This window comes from Cervus elaphus, chromosome 11, assembly GCF_910594005.1.
Source record: "Cervus elaphus chromosome 11, mCerEla1.1, whole genome shotgun sequence".
NCBI classification, from domain to species: domain Eukaryota; kingdom Metazoa; phylum Chordata; class Mammalia; order Artiodactyla; family Cervidae; genus Cervus; species Cervus elaphus.
In genome coordinates this window covers 50,249,113-50,273,866 of record NC_057825.1, presented here as the reverse complement: position 1 = coordinate 50,273,866, position 24,754 = coordinate 50,249,113, and the positions used below count along the sequence as shown (strand labels likewise).

Below are 24,754 nucleotides of genomic sequence, written 5' to 3'. Positions count from 1 at the left end.
TTTTAAAAGCAATTCCAATAGTTTAATCATGAGTTTTTCTTCTCAGACTTTAGGAGATGAGTAAATTTGGTATTGACGAGGTATTCTATAATTTGGGAAGTTGAAGGCAAGTATTTAGAGGAACAGTCTTATATTAGAAAATGAGGGAGATAAACTATAGTAAGCAACTTAAAAACCACAGGAGACCACAGCCATTTATGGAGGAGGTGGTTGTGGTTTAGTCCTTAAGTCATGTCCAACTCTTTGTGATCCCATGGCAAATATTCTGGAATGGGTAGCCATTTCCTTCTCCAGGGGATCTTCCTGACCCAGGGGTCAAACCCGCATCTCCTACACAACGGGCAGTCTCTTGCATTGCAGGCAGATTCTCTACCAACTGAGCTACAGAGAAGCCCTCCTCCACAGAGAAGGAAAAAATCTTAAATCTTTCAGTGTTCCCAAAGAGAATGATCTGTTTCGTAGTAAATTCGTGTTCATAATGCTTTTACCATGTAAATAACAGTTTATATACTATTTTCTATTGCAGAATCAATATATATTTCAAGACATTTTCCTTTGAAACTGGCTCAAACTGTAAGCCACCATTGTTTAAAGAGATAAGCATCAGTTATTTGAAAGAGTCTATTGCCTAAAGTACACTTATAAGAAATGGCCCATTATTGAAAGAAGACATACTTAGAACAGGATTTTAGAGTTCCAGTTCAGCAAAATAAAATGAAAAGAGTGGAAATAAGCTCAAATATTCAACCTTGAGACTGAGAACTATGTTAACGTGAATCTTAATTCAATCTAAAGGCATAAAAGATACTCTGAGAACTTTGTTAATTTCTGATGCTCTTTGAGTCTGGATGAAAATAAAGCTGAAATCTGAATGTTCTCGATTATGTGGATTTATCACTTTTATGCCAGGACATAAATTATAATGAATTATAAACAGCATCATTATAGTGAGATCAATTATAACAAGAAATAAAGTTGTTTCTTTTGCTTCCCACTTGTGCAATGTCACTGTGTTTCTGAATGAGGACAGCCAGGATAATCCATGATTCCTTGAAGGTTATGTCTCTTAAAAAGTGGATACCCTTCTTTCTAAAGGAACTTTGAAAACAGAACCCACCTTTGGCATCAACTCAATCTTGACAGAGTTAGAGGTCAGTTTGTAAAATGTTAGCGATTCTCTACAATTCATTCTTCAGAAGCATTTAATAGAGTGCATAAAACCCATTACAGAACCCAAGAGCTAGTTAATGACCCCACTCAGCATGTGCTTGCTCTTCCCTCTTAGATTACCTGATCAGCCACAGCACGGGCTAATTTGTCCATTCGAGAACCTGCTTCGGCAATTTTCTTGGCGGCATTAATGACATCAGATGTATTTTTCAACGGGCCTTTGCCTCTGAAACAACAGGCACAACATAATTAGAAATTCACTTTATGGCAGGAAATAGACACACCTACCATATTGTTTGTCCAGGACTCTGCTTTTGTATTTGATTTGGCTCTGACCACGTTAGAGGAAATTTGAATGTTTTCTTGATTCACTTCAATTTCCATTTAAATAATCCACTTTATTTACATTCATTTTCAAGGAATATTTTTCCCTATTTGGATGGGCATGCTCACATTTTATTCTTTACATGAATTTCTATATTTTTTGAACAGTGGTCCATTAAAAAAGATGATCACTACAAGGGCAATGGGAATTTAACATGTAAATGCTTATCATGTGTCTATGCTGTTGTATACATTTATCTTCATAACAACCCTAACAAGCAGGCATCATCATCCCCATTTTAGAGAAGAGAAAAATAGACTAAAGTGATTAACTCTCCCAAGCTTATGCAAATCATGTGATAAATTCTAAATTTAAATCAGTCTAGCCAAAATAAATGCTCATTCACTGTCTTTCATACCATGCCCAGCATTATTATTATGCTAATCATATTTTTAAGTCCACTTTGGCTCTTTGGGAAACCATTGTCTCCTGTCCATAACTGGGGACTATTTGGCCAAAATTTCAGAAATCTGCTGAGCTCTTTCTCTTGCTGGCTTATATGCTTCTGTAACTGACTTATGAAAGAACACTCATAGAACACTGTGTGGCAGTAGATGTCTTCATGTTGCCAAAAACCATTGCCCCAATATTTTCATATAAGGTTTTCAATTAGGTGAACTATTTAATATTACATGTCTTTCAAATATTTATTAGAAAGGAAAAGGAAACTATGCTGCATTATAAATTTTTAAACAAAATGTTGCATATGATATACCTTCTCTTTTCTTGAAAGGTAAATAACATGATAGAATAAATACATTTATTCTTCTATTTTTAGCATTGTTACTGGTCTCCTTGTGCTCGGTTGCTCAGTCATGTCCAACTCTTTGCAACTCCATGGACTGTAGCCTGCCAGGATCCTCTGCCCTTGGCATTTTCCAGGCAAGAATACTGGAGTTGTGATTTCCTATTCCAACTGGTCTCCTTATATGCATGTAAAAATCAATGCATTTTTTAGGACTACAAAATTATAATCCTATAGTTAAACATGTGGTGAGATACAGAGAAAAACTACTCAGACGTCATTTATTTAGATTGCATAGAGAGTAGGCAATGATTGCCATTGTTCCATAATACCTTTTTATAAAATGGAAGACTTAAAATGACTTTAGAAAATAAATGTAAATGAAGGGCATTTTATTTCCCTCTTAATTTTGCTTCTGGAATTTTTAGTGTTAGTAGCTAAAAGTAAGATATATTGTGTTCACATGAATGCTTAAACATATATATAGGGAAATTCAAAACTTAAGATATTTCATTTTTCAACATTAACTCTAGAAAGTGAAAGAGGAGAGTGAAAAAGTTGGCTTAAAACTCAACATTCAGAAAACTAAGATCATGGCATCTGGTCCTATCAACTCATGGCAAATAGATGAGGAAACAATGGGAACAGTGAGAGGTTTTATTTTGGGGGGCTCTAAAATCAGTGCAGATGGTGAGCACAGCCATGAAATTAAAAGATGTTTGCTCCTTGGAAGAAAAGTTATGACAACCTAGACAGCATATTAAAAAGTTGAGACATTCCTTTTCCAACAAAGGTCCGTATTCTCAAAGCTATCGTTTTTCCAGTAGTCATGTATGGATGTGAGAGTTGGACTATAAAGAAAGTTGAGCACTGAAGAATTGGTACTTTTGAACTGCGGTGTTGGAGAAGACTCTTGAGGGTCTCTTGGACTGCAAGGAGATCCAACCAGTCCATCCTAAATCAATCCTGAATATTCTTTGGAAGGACTGATGCTGAAGCTGAAACTCTAATACTTTGGCCACCTGATGCGAAGAACAGACACATTGGAAAAGACCCTGATGCTGGGAAAGATTGAAGGTGGGAGAAGAAGGGGACAACAAAGGATGAGATGGTTGGATGGCATCACTGACTCAATGGACATGAGTTTGAGTAAGCTCTGGGAGTTGGTGATGAACCAGGAAGCCTGCAGTCCATGGCGTCGCAAAGAGTCGGACACAACTAAACCACTGAACTGAACTGAACATTAACTCTTCCACAAAAGACATTGACTTCTATCCAGTTGCTATGTAGATTTTTAAATACATAGATTTTTACATGTGCATTTTATATAATATGAGTGAATTAAAGATTCTGTGACAATTTGGCTCTCACTCTCTCACATTATTTTTTAAATTATCTCTAAATAAACTATTGTGTTTGGTTTATATTTTTAAAGGAAATTCTAGATGCAGAATCTGTCAATATTTAATAGTATTCTCATTATTATTTATTTCTCTGTAACTTCCAAACCTTAGAAAATCTTTTTGTACAATCTTACTCAGATAAAATAATTGTTAATTTTTGCCTTCATTTTAACCCATTCCTGCTGGAGGAGGGATAAGCTTCCCACTCCAGTATTCTTGGGCTTCCCTTACAGCTCAACTGGTAAAAAATCCTCCTGCAATGCAGGAGACCTGGGTTTGATCTCTGGGTTGGGAAGATCCCCTGGAGAAGGGAAAGGCTACCCACTCCAGTGTTCTGGCCTGGAGAATTCCATGGACTGTATAGTCCATGGGGTTGCAAAGAGTCAGACACAACTGAGCGACTTTCACTTTCACTAACCCATTCACAAAAGGCTGCATTATACTTTATTTTTCATTAATAACAATCTTGGTGTTTGTTTACTTCAAGAATTTCGAAGGATTTGTAGAAATGCTTACTCATGAACCTTTCATGATAACTTTCAACCGTGGATTGATTCTGACATTTATAGAGGCTTGAATCTGTCTGAGGCTCAGGCTCCTAAATTTCAGCTAAAGCATCATTAGAAGCATGTCTTCTTGTAATTAAAAAGAGACTACAGATTCACTATTATATTGTTATTTTAAAAGTTTGAGACTTTAGAATTCACATTGTGGACTCAATTCAATTCTTGGAGTCACAAGTGGATGAAAGGGATGTATTTCATGAAACTAGAGAGCAATGTAGAAATTTTGAGATCATCAAATATTTCCTAGTTTTCTAGCTGAGAAAGCTGAAATCCAAAGAGGAGGCTAAGTGACCTGCCGGAGATGAGAAGAGAAATAAAGGACTGAACCTCTGTGTCCTAATCACAATTTTGTTGGTTGCCAAGGAGGAGGGGTGGAGGAGGGAAGGACTGGGAAGGTAGGATTAGCAGATGCAAACTATTATTATGTAGAAGGAATAAACACCAAAAAGCTCTTACCCACTGCAATGTTGTGAGGTAATTAGCCTCCAACTAATAAAAATAATTGAAAAAAAAAAAAAAAAAGGTCTTACTATATAGCACGGGGCACTATATTCAATGTTGTGCTCAGCTGCTCAGTCGTGTCTGAGTTTTTGTGATCCCATTGACTGTAGCCCATCAGTCTCCTCTGTGGGAAAAAGTCCATGGAATTTTCCAGGCAAGAATACTGGAGTGCGCTATTTCCTTCTCCAAGGGATCTTCCTGACCCAGGGAGGGAACCCGCATGTCCTGCATCTTCTAGCATTGGCAGGAGATTCTTTACCACTGAGCCACCTGGGAAGCCCACTATATTCAATACCACATGATAAAACATAATGGAAAAGAACATTTTTTAAAACATCTATATGTGTATAACTGGGTCCCTTTGCTGCACAGCAGAGGCTAGCATAACATTGTTGATCAATTATACTTTAATTTAAAAATTTTTAAATATTACAAGAAGAGATTTATGAGTTAGAAAATAATAGAACATGGGATGGACAGGTTGCTATATTTAAAACAGATGAGCAACCAGGACCCATTGGATAGCAAAATATTGCATATGGAACACTGCTCAAGGTTATGTGGCAGCCTGGATGGGAGGGGAGACTGGGAAAGAATGGATGCATGCATATGTAAGGCTGAGTCCTTTTGCTGTTCACCTGAAACTATCACAACATTGCTTATTAATCGATTACAGTGAGTGAAAGTCTCTCAGTCCTATGCGACTCTTTGTGACCCCATGGACTGTAGCCCACCATCCTCCTCTGTCCATGGAATTTTCTAGGCCAGAATAGTGGAGTGAGTAGCCATTCCCTTCTCCAGGGGATCCTCCCAACCCAGGGGTTTAAGCCAGCTCTCCCGCATTGCAGGTGGATTCTTTATCATCTGAGTCACCAGGGAATACCCAATACAAAATAAAAGTTTTTTTGTTTTTTGTTTTTTTTTTTAAAGAAAACAATAGAACACAGAAAATAAACAAATCTAAAACTGGTTCCAAAAAAAAAAAAAGAAGGGAAAACTGATATAGAAAATAAACCTAGTTTGTTAACAAGAAAAAAAATCAAGTGAAGAAAATGTCACTTGAATGTTAGAGTGGGTTTGTACATGCTCACAAGAGCTGAGTGTAAAACTGTCAGTAGACACATTGGTATCCTGAAACCTGCCATGATAGTACTCCTTCTATGGCTTCTTTTTTTTCCTCTAGGAAATTAGAAAGCTGCTGCCAAAAGTCAACTTAGTAGAAAGGATACATGTATCCTTTCTTTCCCAAACTCCCCTCCCACCCAGGCTGCCACATAACACTGAGCCCTGTTCCAAGTTGAGAGAAAGTCTATTGTGACTGAAGGAGGTTGCAGGGTCTTCTGGAGCTGGAAGATGGTTATAAAGTTTATAATATTTAAGGTATACATTTCTTTAACGCATTTTTCTACAGGTATATTTCATAATTTAAAATTATATTTATTTACTTACTTTTCTGTCAATCTGATATATATGAAAAAAATGTAATTTTATGTTCCATGATGGTTGAGGAATCTGAGTCACATTATCATTTATCATTTATTGATCACTACAATTAATCATTCATATGCCCTTTTCTCTGAGTTTTTATTCAAGTTTTTTTACACATTTCTCCATTATTTTCTTTTTTTTACCTAAATTACTTGTCTCTGTTTTTTAGATATTTTGAATTTTGATCTTTTGTTGATCATGTTGCAAATTACTTCTTCCAGTCTTAGCCTGTATGTTTACTTTTGTAACAGCTTTTTTAAAGTATAAATTTTAATTTTATTGTGGTCAAATGTATCAATCATTTCTACTAGAGTTTGCACTTTTTGAAACTTCTTTAAGAAGTTCTTCCTGTTGAAAGTGTTAGCTTATACTCTGGTGGTAATCATTTTGCTATATAAATATGTATAATATATATTTTGCTATATATATACATATATTTCAGAAAATTGATATTCACATGCAAAAGAATGAAGCAAGACCCTTAACTCATAGCATATAAAAAATTAACTGGAAGTGGATTGTAAGAGCTAATCTATACATATCATACAAGAAAACTTACGGGAAAAACTTCATGACATTGGATTTGGCAATGATTTCGTGAATATGACACCAAGAACACAGACAACAGCAGCAATATTAATTAACAAATTCGACTCTATCAAAATTTAAAATCTGTGAATTAAAGGACACGATCAACAGAGTAAAAATGCAGCCCATAGAATGACAGAAAATATTTTTAAATCCTCTATCTGACAAGTGGTTAAAACCCAGAATATAGAAAAACTCCTACAACTCAGCACTAAAAATCAACCTGAATTAAAAAAAAAAAAAAATGGGCAAAGTGCTTAAATATACATTTCTCAAAAGAAGATATACAATAGCTAATCAGTACATGAAAAGATGCTTAACACCACTGATAATTAGGAAAATACAAATCAAGATCACAGTGAGATACCATCTCATACTAAAATGGTTACTGTAAAAACAAAAATAAAACAAAAACTAAAAATAAGAAGTCTTGGAAAGGATGTGAATAAGTTGCAACTTTTGAATACCATTGATGGGAATGTAAAATGGTGCAGCTGCTATTTAAAACCAAACAGTGGTTCCTCAAAAAATTAAACACAAAACTACCATATGGTCTAGCAATTCCAATTCTGGGTGGAATACCAAAGGATTGAAAGCAAGATCTCAGAGAGGTATTTGTATACCCATGTTCACAGCAAAACTATTCATAACCCAAGTGCTCCAAAATTGATGAATGGATAAGCAAAATATAATATATATATATATATATTAAATAAAATATTATTTAGCCTTAAGAAGAAATGAAAGTCTGACATGAACTATAACATGGCTGAACCTTGAGAACATTTCTGTTGTTGTTCAGTTGCTAAGTTGTGTTGGATTCTTCGCAACTCCATGAACTGCAGCATGCCAGGCTTCCTGTCCTTCACTATCTCCCTGAGTTTGTTCAGTCTGTCCATTGGGTCAGTGATGGCATCCAGCCATCTCATCCTCTGTCATCCCCTTCTCCTCTTGCCCTCAATCTTTCCCAGCATCAGGGTCTTTTCCAATGGGTGGCCTTTTCACATCAGGTGGCCAAAGTACTGGAGCTTGAGCATCAGTCCTTCCAGTGAATATTCAGGCCTGATTTCCTTTAGGAATGACTGGTTTGATTGCCTTACTGTCCAAGGGACTGTCAAGAGTCTTCTTCAGCACCACAGTTCAAAAACACCAATTCTTTGGCATTCAGTCTTCTTTATGGTCCAACTCTCACATACATATATGATTACTGGTTGAGAACATTATGCTAAGTGAAACAAGCCAGTCACAAAGAGAAAAGTGTTATTTGTTTCCACTACAAGAGATACTTAGTCAAGTTCATGGTGACAGAAAGAAGAATGGTGGTTGCCAGGTGCTGAGGGGAGAGGGGAATGAGGGATGAAGAGTCCAATGGCCAGAGTTTCTGTTGGGGAAGATGAAAAAGTGCTAGAGAAGGATGTTGGTGACAGTTGCACAACAACGTCAGTATGCTTAGTGTCACAGAACTGTGCATTAAAAAATGCTTAAAATGGTAAATTTCATTGTATGTATTCTTCACTACAATAAAAAAAAACAATTTAAACAGCCATATGTGATTGGGGCTACTGTATTGGTCAACACAGGGCTAAATGAGCAACAGTCTTTGGAAAAATGTGAAGTGGGAACAAAAATAAAAAATGGTCAACAACAAATAGATAGATATAGATAGATCTATAGATCAGATCCCAAAACATCAGACATTTGAGACTTCCTGTCAGTGGACAGTGGGTTTCCCAGGTAGCTCAGAGGTAAGGAATCTGCCTGCCAATGCAGGAGACACAGGTTCAGTCCCCGGGTCAGGAAGATCCCCTGGAGAAGGAAATGGCAACCTAATACAGTATTCTTGCTTGGGAAATCCCATGGACAGAGGAGCCTGGCAGGCTACAGTCCATGGGGCTACAAAGAATCAAACATGACTTAGCAACTGAACATGATGACACAACACAATCAGTGGACAGCAGTGTTGACAAAGTGACTGACCCCACTGGTTGTAGCTCCCAGTCTCAAACTAATGGCTTAGACCCTATGTCTCTCCCTAATTCAGATCAGGTTCTCTATTTTGGGAATTTTGAAAGGTGCTTTGAGGAACCTTGTGACCTTAAAGACAGAAGACATGCTATTGTACCACTGGAAACATATTTTTAGTTTTCTGGATAAAACATCAAGAGTGAAATTAACTCTACTATATAGATTCATGAAATGTCTCTTTTGGCAATAGGTAATTTTTATACAAGGGTCAATATTTGGAAGCTTTCCCAGGAAATGGTCAATGCAAAAAAAAAAGCCATCGAAATCTATTATCATGTTACTGCTATCCACAACTAAACAACTAATTAATATTTATTTCATGAAAAGGTAAGGGGTATTAATGTGAAAAATCAATGTGTGAGTACACTCTGAGTTAATGTACTCAGCACCCAGAATTCTTTAATTCTGAGTATATCCAAATTAAAACTATTTATTTGCTATAGTTTTCTCAATACCTCTAACTGATCAATATAAGATGCGACTCTCCAGTAATGAGGTATCGTTAGGTTAGGAGTATATTTATAAATGCACTGAATCACAGAAGCCTCTTTTTAGAACCAGAGTCCATAAAACACAGTTGGGAAATATCCCTTTCACCAATCAGCTGAAGCAATGTAAAGACAGCACAGTGGAAAAGTTGAATTAATCTGGGGATTAAAGATAAGTCAGGTAGACTGCAGAACCATTAGCTGAACCATGCAAGGAAATAACATTTAGAGAATGGTCTTGAAGCTGAAGTACAAATATGTAAAAAATTGAAGTACATAAAAATTTGAGAAGGAATCTAAGGGTCAATAAAGATAGGCTTTGGATAGCAAACTCAAGACATTTTTATATTATTTTATGAAAAGAGGAAAGAAAATTTTGGTGCAAAGGAGTTGGACGGATGCCATTTAATGGCCAGATATGGCATAAGTGAACAGACAAGAGTCAAGAATTAGAACTGAAAGACTAGTTGAATTGTCACTTGGGCTGGAGTCCTGACTGACCACACCAAGGCAGGAATGAAGTTTGGGAATACTGGGGTGATTACTTGATCTTTTAGTCTAGTGCTCAATAGTTTACAGTTGATTGTAACCTGAAAGCTTTTTATTAGCCTGAACACAGTTCCTTTCAAGATCAGAACTTATAGCTGATCTAGAAAGGCAGCTTTGTCTCTTGCTGTACAATTAAATGTGAGTTTCTCTCCTGAACTGCTGCCATCTACACACCTTTTGTTCCTAGGAAACAAGACTGGCGTATGCTATTTCCTTCTGAAAGTGACATGAGAAGAATGGATTCACCCTCTGCAGGACATCATTTCTGCCAGCGCCCATGAGATGGAAGTCAAGAAATGAACAGAAAAAGATGTGAGGCATAACCACTTTTATCCACCATGACCAAGTTATTACACAAGTAATGAGGTAGAACCTCTCTACTTTTAATAATAATGGGGTGGATATCATTGAGATTACTGAATCAAATTAATGAATTAGCTATCGATAAGAAGAAAACAAGATAATAAATGCAAGGGTGTTTTTTTTTTTTCCTTTCATTGAAATGCCCTATAAATGTGTGATCTGAAAGTCAAGTTCCAATTCCTACTCAGCTACATCCTTTCCTTTAAATAAGAGAACACAGTACCTAAGAGTCATTAGAGGTATACAGCTGACATAATTCCTCCTTAAAGTGGAAAACCCAAGATAACAGTAGTGCATAGGGTCAAGTGCAGTGAATTTAGGTGAGAGGCACAAAGAAAGGTTCAAATTAGCTACCTCTTTGCAAAAGAAGAGGCTCTACAGATGGCGAAGCAGCAAAACCTCAGCTTACTATGTTTCATTTCCAATTGACACCCTCTCCTGTTTCTCTGGCTATTAACAACTGTATCTCCCTTTTGGCCTCACAAAGGGGCATAAAACTATTCATCAGGCAGCAGGAAAAAAACGATAACCAGTAACAGTCTAGACATTTCATTATTCAAATCAGCATAAAATGATTATGCAAAATCCCTAGGAATTGAAGTAACCCTCTTTTCACTTTTAAAACTATACTTTGACTAATAGAAAATCTGTCTTAAATATCCTTTAACAAGACCCCTCAAATGTATCTCTCTTCTTTGACACAGTCATAAATAATCCAGAGCATTGTAAAACATCTTCCTGATCTTAACTAGCAACATGACTCGATTCATCATTCACTTTAAATTAATGAGATTATTTGTTCAAGAGATTATTAATGGGTCGTATAATATCCATCAGATAAAGTATGAAGACAATGTTGAAAGCAAGCAAATTAAGTCATCACAGGCCTTGAAAAGCAATGACTGAGGCTACCCATGAGAGTCTGATTTGTAGGAAATTAAGATTTAATTAATGGTTCAGACTATATTTCCCTACTATTATTTTTGAGTGTGAAATAAATCTATGAAACCAGCAAAGACCAGCCAAATGTACAAATTTGAACTTATAATGAATACAATGACATTTAAAATCTTGAAAGTCACCGTTAAAACATTAAGTCATTCCACTGAAGTCAAAAACAACTTTAAAATATTTGGAGAAAGGGCCAAGCAATGTCATCAGTACATATTAACCAGAGGCAAAAGGTAAGGAGGATAGGGCAGAGATGTGTCATATTTTATTATAAGCTATAATTCATTGTGGTCTTCCCAGGTGGTTCAGCAGTAAAGAAAACATCTGCCAATGCAAGAGATGCAGTCTCAATTCCTGGGTCGGGAAGATACCCTGGAGAAGGAAATGGCAACCCACTCCAATAATCTTGCCTGGAAAATCCCATGAACAGAGGAGCCTGGCGGGCTACAGACCATGGGATCCTAAAAGAGTCGGACATGATTTGGGGACTAAAACAACAACATAATTAATTGTAGCCTTTTCTTACGAAAAGCACTCAACAATCATTTAAAAAACTGTCACCATAAGGTAATGTCTTGACATTGCCACATCTTATATAACTTTAATAACAAATACCACGTTGAATCATTAAAAGACTTTTGCTCATGTTTCTCTGTGTGTCTGTGTTTCCCAGAAAAACAAAATCTACAGTAAAATGGTAGCTTTCACTCATATGGTAGGATACTTTATAACTGCATTACCTGTTTGGATTTTAAACTCTCCTGTGAAGTTCATAAGAAGAGTATTACTTTCCTCCTTTACAAACGAATAAAGACAGTAAGAGACTGATCTAGAATCACCTGGTATTTGGACTGAAAAATCCAGGGATCTTTTCATTGAGCTTTGCTCTCCCTTGGTCTGCCCTTCGTGTGGTTGGAAGGGCAGAAATGTCAGCTCCCTTTAAAGAGGAGACTATAAAAATGCAAAAGAAGAAACAGCAATGACCCCTGAGGAAAAAAAGGCTCCTGACAAAATTCTGACTGGTCTCCTGATTTATTAAAAATACTGCTCAGAGCAAAAGGGTCTAAAACTTATACAACGTTTAATTTTCCTGTCACAACTATAGAATCAGATGGTTGAACCCAATTCTTTGTATGTAAGTAAAAAATATGAGCTGAAATTAAATACTAAATCATGAGCTAGCATTAAAAGACATCACATGCCAACATGCCCCTCCCACATATATATACATATTTTTAACCTGAGGGATATTAGCAAATCATACACTTTATCTTCAGAATAATATTTAAACACACTGCAAAACAGCATAGACCAAAAATCAGTCCCCCAAGCTCCAGGAGTTTGATTTTATGACTAATTCAGGATGGATAATTAAAACAATACTAATTACAGAAATGAATCTGTTCTTTTTGACCAAAAAGACCTATCTGCTAAGAACCAGGCTCAGATCATGTTGCCTTACACATGTAAATTTTATAATACCACTCCCTGCTTTGATGGAGCCTTTTAATTTTTCAGCAGGCTTTTCACATACTAATACCCACTATTATGATGCCTCTGTTATTTTTAATGAGAAAACCTTCCTCTTCCTGTCTCCATGCCTCACCTTGTGAAGTCTGTCATCTCCATCATGATCATACACATCTGTTTGGCCAGCACAATGATATCATTGCCGCTGTCATCCCATTTGGCTACTTCCGCGTCCAGCTTGCTTTTCTCTTGGTGGAATATCTCCACCTGTTCAGCTATTTTTGCCTTCTCCTCTTGTGGTAGTTGTGCCATGATGGCCTGTGTGGGTTACAGAAAAAGTATGACTAATGATGACAAAGGGAGCCCAGACAGAAGGTCAACTCTGCCCCCAGTTAACAGCAAACCCAGACCCTGACGAGGCTGGTAGGCCGTCCCACCACTCTGGAAAATACCCTTTTCTCCAGCCCCAGGAAGGAAAAATGACAGACTGGTAAGGTCCCTAAATTTCCTGTCCCCATTCCCACACACAAAAAATAACCAAGATCCAAAGGGACGTGCACGTTGACAGTAGCAGAACCTCTCTATCGCTGTGATGACATATGTTTGTTCAAAAGAATCTATTCCTGACAATTTTTATGTTTGGTCTTGGGAAACTTTTACCAGATGAAAGAATGCACCTCTTTCAACACTGAAATCTGTTCAGAGAAGGGAAAAAAGAGAACAGGCCTTCTGTTGCCAGGAAGGAAAAGAATTTTTTTTTCCATTTATTTTTATTAGTTGGAGGCTAATTACTTTATAATATTGTAGTGGTTTTTGTCATACATTGACATGAATCAGCCATGGCTTTACATGTATTCCCCATCCCGATCCCCCCTCCCACCTCCCTCTCTACCCGATCCCTCTGGGTTTTCCCAGTGCACCAGGCCCGAGCACTTGTCTCATGCATCCAACCTGGGCTGGTGATCTGTTTCACTCTAGATAATATACATGTTTCGATGCTGTTCTCTCGAAAAGAATTTTAAAGAATATCTGAGTATCCCAAGTGGGGTGGGGAGACAATCTGTGGGTGTTAATGAAGCCATCCATGGTTAAATGCCAAACAGAAATCCCTTATCCAGGGCACTTCAGGGATGGCATATCCATTCCCAGTCCTTGGCACTGTGGAAATCCTGGGTCAGCCATGGCTCCTATGCACAGAAAAGCTGTGATGGGATGAAATGTAGGATTAGGAAGGAAAAGTTGATTTTCAACAGTTGCTAGTAGGGGAATGTAGAAAAGGAAGAATTACTGTTGATTCTCACTATTTGTGGATTTTTTTTTTATTTACACATTTTCCTACTCTTTAAAATCTATCTGAACTCCCAAATCAATATTTGTGATGCTTTCAGTCATTCACAGACATGCGCAGAGCTGCCAAAATTTGAGTCATCCAACATCCATGTTCCCAGATGAAGTGGAACAAGGGTGTCTCTGCCTTCTAGTATTAGCACTCATACCAGAAACAAGTGTCCTTTTTGCAGTCTATTTAGTACCACATTTTCCACATCTTGGCACCTTTTGTTGGTGGTTTAGCTGTTTAACATGGTCCCCAACCCTAGTATAGAGGTGCTGTCTCATATCTCTAAGCGCAAGAAGGCTGCAAAGTGCCTAATGAAGAAAATATATGTATTATATGAACTTTGTTTATACATCAGTTTCAGTGCTCTTAGATATGAGTTCAATGTTCATGAACCAAATCAATGGAAAAAACAGAAGCATTCATTAAACAAGCTTATGTATTGATGGGTTGAAGGAAATGTTAAGACTAGCAGCTCTCAGGAACCTAACCCTGTATTTCCCATAGGAACTAATTTAAGTGTTCACATTGACCTTATAGAACATGAGGCCATGAATAAAGAGAATCAACTGTATTTGTTAAACACTATTTATGTAGCAGGTGTTGAGTGAAATGTCTGACACCAGTTCATGGCATCTGCCCAGAACCTTTTGCAGCCTGAATCACTGAAAGGAGAATGTAGATCAGTGTGTTAGCACTGGTGTCCCTTTGGTGCTGGGATACATGTATGCTCTAGAAGAAAGACCAAGAAAGCATGATTTGGGATACATACAGCTTTTACAAAGGACAAGTAAATAACACCAAAAAAACAAAACTGCTTTCTAAATTGTAAAGCTCCTCCCAGTATAAGTGAATAGTTCAAAGGAGACATAGCTGATATCTAACTGAAATATCAGGGGATACAAGATTAGAAGAACTGGGCTCAATCTGGCTCTGTCACTGACTTAAGACCTTATTGCTACTGGATCCCATCTTTAACTTTTTGAAATATAAGATTAGTAGACAATTACCTCAATTACATCCAAATGCTATGATGGACAGAAAATAAAATAATAAATGTGCTACATGTTTGTCTGAAAAAAATGACAGTAAGCATGTATGGGATTATTGTTACCATTGTTATCATTATTTCTATGAGCTTTCCTTTCCAGCTGCTTCTCTAGCTTATTACATAGTTGTCATCAAAGAGAAGAAATGGAATCAGAGACTGTATGACTGACTACCTATAAATGGAAATCAACATGATTCTTTGAACATGGGCATGCATCCTGGGTACTATACTAAAAGACTTAAAATGTCAAACATTTAATCTTCTTAATTATTGTATAAGATTAATACTATTATTACCCCTATTTTATTAATGATGATACCAAGATCCAGGAAAGTTAATTAACTCTGAACATTACACAACTAATGAGCTGTAAGAAAAGGATTCAAAGCCAGGTCAGCTAACACCATACTTAAGCATCCTGCACAATGAGATCACCACGCAGGACAGTGCAGTTAGACACTGCCTAGTGATCCCAGTCCAATGGGGCAAAGGTCACGAAACTGCAGCCTCGGTCCACCAGGCTGAGCAGCCTAGAGTCAAGGCTTCATCTGCCCAGGGCAAAGGGGTTCCTTGGTCTGATTTGCATAAAGGTGTCCTTGAACTAGCAGCTTCCCACATGCTACCTCTTACCAACAGTGTCTACTAAACGCCATGCAGGTATGTGTGTGACTTTGTACCAATAGCATGTGTCTTCATGTGCATGATGTCTGTGTATGTATGTGTGTATATATATATACATACATAAACTTAGGTCTATAAATATGTGTGTGCATGTGTATACACATATTAAAAATCCATATCTTAAAAGTCAAACTAGTTCAGATACAATAGTTAAAGTATTTAAAATACTACTATTCAAAAAATATTTTAAAGTACTTTTAAAATGTATTTAAAAAGAGTTAATATACAAAAGAGTTTGTTATAAACTCACATATGCAACATCATACTAATTCCAAGGCAGCTATTACAATACTTTTGAGATAGGTTTGGATTTGCACAAGTTTCCTAAAGCACCCCATCTGATATTCTAAAGGTGTCTAAGGTTCATTTGTCCTCCTCATACAAAATTGATAACCATGTTTTACTTATACCCTACAAGTCCTAACCAGCATCATTTAAAGCATCTATTAGGTGCTTCTCTTAAAAAAAAAAAAAAAGAATCTATAAAACTGCTGGGCAGACCTCCAGATTCTACATTCAACATCCAGATTCTAGCAATAAACCTATCATTGTCCCCAAAGGATTAATTTGTGCATTAAAAGGTTACACGTGTCTGTCAACTGTTATCACTTGAGTTTCAATTGTCCAGTTTAGTATTTGAATATTAACTGCCTTACTCTAACTCTCTGATTTCTATTAATGCCCTGCCTCTGACTTCCTTTTGAGCTTCCTGAGGGCAAAGACCCCAGCATCCACCTCCGTGTAGAAACTAAATGCATACCTTTTGATTGACTGTTCACACATCTCTCCACTCACCCTATTGACACAATTTGAGAGAAGTTAACAGAACTGACAAATGTTTTCTGAGGGCACAATTCGGAAGAAAAACCAACCCCTTCAAAGCAAATTTGCAAAGGAAGCTGTTACTTTGATTCTGGGGGTGCTTCACCCACATAATGCACTTAATGGCGTGTGACTTGGGTATAAGAGTCATTACATTTGCTTCTGCTAACGTAGCTATCGATGAAGCAAAGTCGTTTCCTAAATATTCTTAAAAATCTCTTGGTTTTTAAAAATTCATAATTGACCTTTTCTGAAACTGGAATTTAAAAAAAGGTTATCTATAAACAGTAGATCACAAACTGTGAAATTTGCAAGTTAATCAAATTAAAATTCAACACATGAGTTTTAATTAGGTCTTATCAATGTAACTCAGCAGTTTGAAATGTTAACACATTAAAGCCCTTCTAGCTAGGGGAAAAAAAAAAAGCTTAGAGGCTGGCTACATTCAAGTCAAGTTGAATACAAAATACATAATGTGCAATTGTTTATTCCCTCAAATTAAGGAAACATAAGAAAAAGGGTTTCGATGGCACAGGGGAAAGAGAACAAATCAGCTTTTCTGTTTGTGTCATGTGGTTGCCAGGAGTGGTCTGAGATTTTCCTCTGCTTTCTGTGTAGCCAACCACAGCTGCCAGATTTTTGATCTGGGACCCCAATTTGGTGGCCTCAGAGACTTGAATGCACAACGTTTCTTACCCCGCTGCCTCAGGCTCCTAGTCTTTCCTCTGAACATACAAGCATTTTTTTGTGTGTGATTGTTCTAAACTTTATTAAGTGAAGAAAGTGAAAGTGTTAGTCACTCAGTCATGTCTGACTCTTTGCGACCCCATGGACTGTAGTCCACCAGTCTCCTCTGTCTGTGGAATTCTCCAGGCAAGTATACAGGAGTGGGTTACCATTTCCTTCTCCAGAGGATCTTCCCAACCCAGGGATTGAACCCAGGTCTTTGACTGAATCCAGACTCTATTGTCTGAGTCACCAGTAAAGCCCAAACTTTATTAAATAAAAGTGTATATCACTGACACAAGCCAACAACCTCTCAGTCCAGAATTTTTAGGCAATTAAAATCTCAAGGAGCTTTTTTCTAGTCTCAAAAGAATTCTTTTCCCAATCCCAAAATGAAAAATGACTTTTAAAGTCTTTGGACATCTGAACTGAAAAGTGTTAGTATCTTAAACACACAGCAATAGTCTACCATGAAAGGTTTAAGTATATGCATGTTTATAAATAATGATTTGAAAGGTTAAAACTTAATGTGCCCATTTCTCTTCACTTGGTTTTAAAGCACAATAATAAACATAAGTAATTAAGGAGTGGGTGACTTTTACTTGTCTCAGGCTGTGAAGTGAATTGGAAAATTGAGATTCTTGTCTCATTAATTCAAGTGAAAACTTTCAGGATGGTCTAAATTATCCAGCCTTTTCAGGTTAAACTACTGGCCAGCCTTCTAATGAATGACTATGTTATGCTACAAGCATCATCATCTTCTTCATAAACTTAACATTATGTAATAACTCTCGGGATACTTTTCATCATGCATTTCTCCTAATGACATTATGAAGTACATGTATATATATAAAGAGAGAGAGACGGAGAGAGAGGGCACACACAAGGAGATGAGACATAGTGAGGTTAAGAAAGTTACCCCAAAGCCATACAGCTTGCCCAAATCCATTTTTAAAATAAGGTTTGTGTGACTCCAAGTAATATGTTTTATCATGAAGGTTAAATGCCCAAGAGTTGTTGTTGATTAATTTTAACTACGTCGACTTTTGAAGAAAGAAGTTTATAAGATATCATGTTTAGGATCAAAGGGCCTGATAATTTCTGTATTTTATCAGATCAGGGTATGATTGTTCTCCATTCAAATCCTCTCTCTCTCTCTGTTTCTCTCTCATAAAGCATTGTAGACAAGCAGCAGACGGGAACACACAAAGGGAACAAAGCTTAACTCTAATTTCAGAATTTGAGAACAACATTGGAAAGGGCACTAAAGTCTTTTTTCCCACCTTACCCTCCTCTTGGATTTAATTTGCCATTTTCAGAGAATTTGGCTGAATGAGAACACAAAGTAACCAGAGGAGAGCTGGAAAGGGTGCTGGAAAGAGCAACTGCCTCTGTCAGAGACAACTTTTGCCTCCTCCACACTTTTGAACAAGTTAACACACTTCTCTGGTCAAAAGTTTGACCATCTGTCATCTCAGTAATTCAATGCACCCTCTTATTTCCAACTTATGGCCGTAATTCTATGTCTCTGATTTGTCATCATATAATTATAGGCTTAAATAGGCTGACTCAATAACTAATGCTGTCTGCTGCAAGTTACTCATACAAACCTCATGATGGTTCGCAAAGACAAATCAGCAAGTGCTGAATTACAGGGGTAGTTTGTTCTTACTATCCTGGCCCATGTGATGAACATGCTGAAAAAACTTTCAAAAAAGACCATTGTCTTCTCACCTACTGGGTGAAGAAATAATAGATGATGAAGATAGATGTCATCTGACTTTTGTTTCCACTCACCGTAACTGACTTGACCTTGAATGTAAGATGCATGAAATGGAAGTATAATGGGACTGTATTTTTCCTTGTAAAAAGTGAGGCTGTACCAATACTAAGTTGCAGTTAGTCAATCAAATTGACTTTGAACAGATTAATGTTTGGGTGAATTACTCAAACTTGCCCTTTGTCACTGACATAAAAATGCTTGTTTTACTTCATTTTGAAGATGAATTGATCTGACTGATGAATTAGTATAGTGTTATGCCAGGACAGGCTCAAAAGACTCTTGGCTTAATCAACTTCCCTATTTTCAATATTTTAGGGGAGTAACTAAAGTCTCCAAGGAATCTTTTAAAGTAGGGAGCCTCATACTCTTCTGTGCACTTTTCTGCTCTCACCAGCCTGTGATAAGAGATTTCTCTTCCAAAAGATGACAATTTTCAGTCATCCCTTATTGAGCACTCAATGTGTGTCAGATATTATGCTCATTATTTTATAAATGTTAAGTGATCAAAACCTCAAAGGAATCTTATCAAACAGGCCTATTATTTACTTAAAGATGATAGGAAAAAAGCTCAGAGAAATTAAGCAGCATGTACCAGAGCATAGTGTTCACCCTACTCATCCTACTCAGAACTAAGTCTGTCTGAAATCAAATCCAGCACATCTCCAATGTTCTAACTTTTACTCTCACACTTTGCCCAATGATGTCCATCTCTATCTCCTAGATCATTTAATTGTTGGATGAGACTATCAGGGGAAATGGGATTTTAAAAGCAAAGACTTTCTTGACTCAACATAAAGTTTAGTCTTCTCTGAATTATCTTCATTTTAACCTTTGATTGGCTATTTTTACTCTTTTTTCAGAATTCCTATGCCAGTGTGAACTTTCTGGAGTTTCTAGATCCCTATTCTAAATTGTCATCTCTATCTCATGCTTCCTATTCATTATCTTTTAATAAGTAAAACTTTACAAAAGAGAATTAGAATATCCATTAGGGCATCTCAGTTATTCTATAATTAGATTATTTTAGCCCTATGGAAACTGAGCCTTTAAAGGGAGGAGACTCTCACCTTCTTTTGCAATCCCCAGGAATTTTATCTGCTGCTCCGTGCCTTGATTACTGGCAGCTTCTCCTCAAGAAGCTCCAGCTAATAAGACTAGTCAGCTTCCAGAATATTCTTTGGAACACTTTTATTGGTGGCCTGTGTCAGAGTGTTCAACTGTCAGCCACAGTGGTGATCTTTTTATGGTTCTTGCTCCACAATCTTTAACTGTTATATTTCTTGTATGTCTCTGTAATTTCTTTTTCAATCACACGGATCTGGGGCTGTTGCCTTGGCCCTAGGTAGGTATCAGGGGAAAAACTTCTTTCTCAACCCTGATGTCCCTGAACCAACTGCAAAATATGTGGTCTTGTTTCTCAGATACCCTAGGCCAGAGTATGGAGCAATAACAACCCCACTGGTAACAAAGTAGTACTCTCATTCTCCATTTGTGGTTGTCACCTATGTGGTTAACAAGATTCGAGACTTTAAGAAGAACCATGAAGTCTGGGAAAAGGTAAGATCTGAGCATTCCCTTATGCCCTGGTCACTGAACCATCTAATCATGATCTCCAACACCCACCAAATCCACAATACACACAAGTTTTGCTGTGATGTGGCTGCTATAATTTCAGGGATGGAAACAGAAGGGAGTAAGAAGGAATCAGAATCAGTAGTGGTGATTTCCATTGCGTAAAATGTGAACTGCTAGAAATGAAACAACCCCAGGTGACAGCCTGGATTTCTGAGCCATGAATCTCTGGGGTTCCAGGTACCTGGAAATCAGAAATTCCTTCAAACCAGTTTGGTGAACTCAACTGCTGTGCTCCAAACCAAAGTCCTGAATGTCCACTCACCCGTGCACTCTGTCCTGCAATGAGCTGGTCATCCTCGGTCTGAACACTTGTCCGGCTACGCACATCGTAATCTTCCTGCTCAAAGTCTGAATCATCCTCTAATTCTTCTGGGGTCTAAAAATACAGAGGAAAAGAGAAAAATCAGCATACAGATCTCCATCAACTTATAATGGGATTAAATTCCAACAAACTCACTGTAAGTTGAAAATATCTTAAGTCAAAACTGCATTCAATACACTAACCTACTGAATATCACAGCTTAGTCTGTGTGCACATGTGTGTTCAGTCATGACTAACTCTTTGTGATCCCATAGACTGTAGCCCATGAGGCTCCTCTGTCCATGGGATTTCCCAGGAATCCCATGAAGGAATACAGGAGTGGGTTGGCATTTCCTTCTCCAGGGCATCTTCCCGACCCAGGGATAGGATGTGTGTCAGTGGCGTCTCCTGAATTGGCAGGTGGATTCTTTCTCAAGAGCGCTACCTGGGAAGCCATAGCTTAGCCTCAGTTCAGTCCAGTTCAGTTGCTCACTCATGTCCGACTCTTTGGGACACCATGGACTGCAGTAAGCCAGGCTTCCATGTCCATCACCAACTCCTGAAGCTTGCTCAAACTCATGTCCATCGAGTCGGTGATGCCATCCAACCATCTCATCCTCTGTCACCCCCTTCTCCTCCCACCTTTACTCTCTCCCAGAATCAGGGTCTTTCCAATGAGTCAGTTCTTCGCATCAGGTGGCCAAAGTATTGGCGCTTCAGCTTCAGCATCAGTCCTTCCAATGAATATTCAGGACTGATTTCCTTTAGGATTGACTGGTTTGATCTCTTTGATGGCCAAGGGATTCTCAAGAGTCTTCTCCAACACCACAGTTCAAAAGCATCAATCCTTTGGTGCTCAGCTTTCTTCATGGTCTAACTCTCACATCCATACATGACTACTGGAAAAACCGTAGCTTTGACTAGACAGATCTTTGTTGGCAAAGTAATGTCTCTGCTTTTTAATATGCTGTCTAGGTTGGTCATAACTTTTCTTCCAAGGAGCAAGTGTCTTTTAATTTCATGGCTACAGTCATCATCTACAGTGATTTTGGAGCCCAAGAAAATAAAGTCTCACACTGTTTCCACTGTTTCCCCATCTATTTGCCATGAAGTGATGGGACCAGATGCCATGAGCTTAGTCTTCTGAATGTTGAGTTTTAAGCCAACTTTTTCACTCTCCTCTTTCACTTTCATCAAGAGGCTCTTTAGTTTTTCTTCACTTTCTGCCATAAGGGTGGTGTCATCTGCATATCTGAGGTTATTGATATTTCTCCTGGCAATCTTGATTCTGGCTTGTGCTTCAGCCAGCCTGGCATTTCACATGATGTACTCTGCATATAAGTTAAATAAGCAAAGTGACAATATACAGCCTTGACAAACTCCTTTTCCAACTTGGAACCAGTCTGCTGTTCCATGTCCAGTTCTAACTGTCACTTCTTGACCTGCATACAGATTTCTCAGGAGGCAGGTGAAATGGTTTGGTATTCCCATCTCTTGAAGAATTTTCCACAGTTTGTTGTGATCCACACAGTCAAAGACTTTAGTGTAATCAAAGAAGCAGAAGTAGCTATTTCTCTGGAATTCTTTTGCTTTTTCTATGATCGAACGGATGTTGGCAATTTCCTAACCTACCTTAAAAGTGCTCAGAACATTTACAATAACCTATTAGTTGGGCAAAATTGTCTAAAACAAAGTCTTTTTTTTATAATTAAGTATTGACTATCTCATGTCATTTACTGAATACTCTGTTAAAAGTGAAAAACAGAATGGTTTTCTGGGTACAGGATGGTGTAAGTGGATCTGCTGTTTACCTTTATTATTGTGTGGCTAACTGGGACTGTGGCCTTTGTACTCACACACTAATAATGGAAAGCATTCTTCAGGTACCTTTCATTTGCCTATGATTGTTTCCTAAGTGGTTTACATACGGCAACTCATACACTTTTCTTGATAGTCCTATGATATACACACTATTTTCTCCATTTACACATAAGGAAACTGAGGTGTGAGAAGATACACCTTGTTCAGAGTCTTCTAAAGCACGCAGTTTGACACATGTACTCAAAAATCCTGTGCTCTGTTAATTTTAAGAGGATAAACTCAGGAGATTGCAAGGATGGTGCAGGGAGGAAAGACAATGCCTTCATGTGAGATTCTCTGCACAATTGTCTTTAGTTTGAAAGCTGATAGTCACCCACAACTTGGCACACAGTAACACCATCTCTCAGGGCTGTGTCTTTCAGAAGGAAGGAGCAGATCAGAAGCAGTACTGACAATGCAGGTGCCCACTGCCCATCTAAAAGGGCACATTTTAATTTCACTGGTTTATTTGACCATCTCAGTGTAATTAATCAGGTGTGGTTATTGATGAAGTCTTAAGATTGGTCAGACAGGCATAAAATGGGGTCTTTGGTGCCAATATCACATTCTGTCTTGTAATTTTCCAGGCTGTGGCATATCCCTCTTGTTTTCCTTCTCTCTCACCACCAACTTTATTAATATTCACTCACTCATCTACAGATGTTCAATTTTCTCCCTAGGAATATTAAAAGCAAGAGATTTTGTTCCCAGTCTTTATTAACTCAAGCAGGGGTGGAGTGGGCAAACCACTTCACACAACTGCTGGAATTTTCATTGTGGACAGAGGCAAGCATCTCTGTTCATTTCTCACTTCTCTGGAGTGTGCTGAGGAACAATTACAGCAAGTTGGTAAATTCTGCTGACAGATGAGCTGACAAGATTGCACACACTTCTCATCATTAGATTTTGAAAAGGAGAGTGAAAAATAAAATGGAAAACCTCACTCAACAGAAAAAAGGAGAAAATGACAGTGCCTATAGTACTGTGTCCAAACATTTCAGTGATCTGTGTGTTCAGTAGATGAGTCAATGGCAAACACAACCTGGCAGCATAAGGCTCATAATGAGGAGTTCGTATTCATGTGGTATGGCTCAGGAATGAGAATAAAGTTTCAGAATGAAAAAAAGAATACTGTACAACCAGGGGACCTGAACATTTGGGGCCTAACTCTGCCACTGATACGTGTTTTTCGCAAGCCACTTATAGTTTTTCTGCTTTTCTGTCTCCTCACTCATAAAATAGACAATAACTGCTACTTGTCCTGCCTGCTTCACAGAATTATAGCATCAAACATATATAAAAAAAAGCTGGGTAAACAATACAAATAAAGTAATAAGTGACAGTGATCATTATTATGATTAATAATGAAACATACACCTAATAGCAACAGCTACAATCATCATCATCACAGGAATCATTTTTTATTACCCACTATGGGTCAGGTGGGCTTTCCAGATGGCTCTTTGGTAAAGAATATACCTGCCAATGCAGGAGACACATGTCAATCCCTGGGTTGGGAAGATTCCCTAGAGAAGGAAATGGCAACCCACTCCAGTATTCTTGCCTGGAAATAGTAGACAGAGGAACCTGGTAGGCTACGGTCCATAGGGTCACAAAAGAGTTGGATACAACTTAGCAACTGAACAACAACAACATGGGTCAGCCATTCAACTAAAGGATTTAATCCTTGCAATGACCTAATGAAATGAACTTAATCCCAATTTAATAGAGGCACAAACAGGTTCAGAGTAGTTAGGTAAGTTTTCCAAGCACCAAACCTGGCCAGTCGAGGTTTCCATGGCTTTTAACCATTATAAGTACCATCAGGCAAATGGATGAGATTGAAATATTTTCTTGTGCCTAAACC

The 24,754-nt window shown here is 37.7% G+C and overlaps 1 protein-coding gene across 5 annotated transcripts in view; it reads right to left on the bottom strand.

Annotated features, from left to right (window-relative positions):
* CTNNA2 (catenin alpha 2) overlaps positions 1–24,754 on the bottom strand; it is a 1,323,879-nt gene that overhangs the window by 46,138 nt on the left and 1,252,987 nt on the right. For all 5 annotated transcript variants that reach the window (XM_043917729.1, XM_043917730.1, XM_043917731.1 and 2 more), the window contains 3 exons: positions 20,989–21,102; positions 12,829–13,010; positions 1,291–1,396 (listed from right to left, as the gene is read on the bottom strand). In XM_043917729.1, coding sequence (XP_043773664.1) covers positions 1,291–1,396; positions 12,829–13,010; positions 20,989–21,102 — 402 coding nt within the window. The remainder of the gene's footprint in view (positions 1–1,290; positions 1,397–12,828; positions 13,011–20,988; positions 21,103–24,754) is intronic.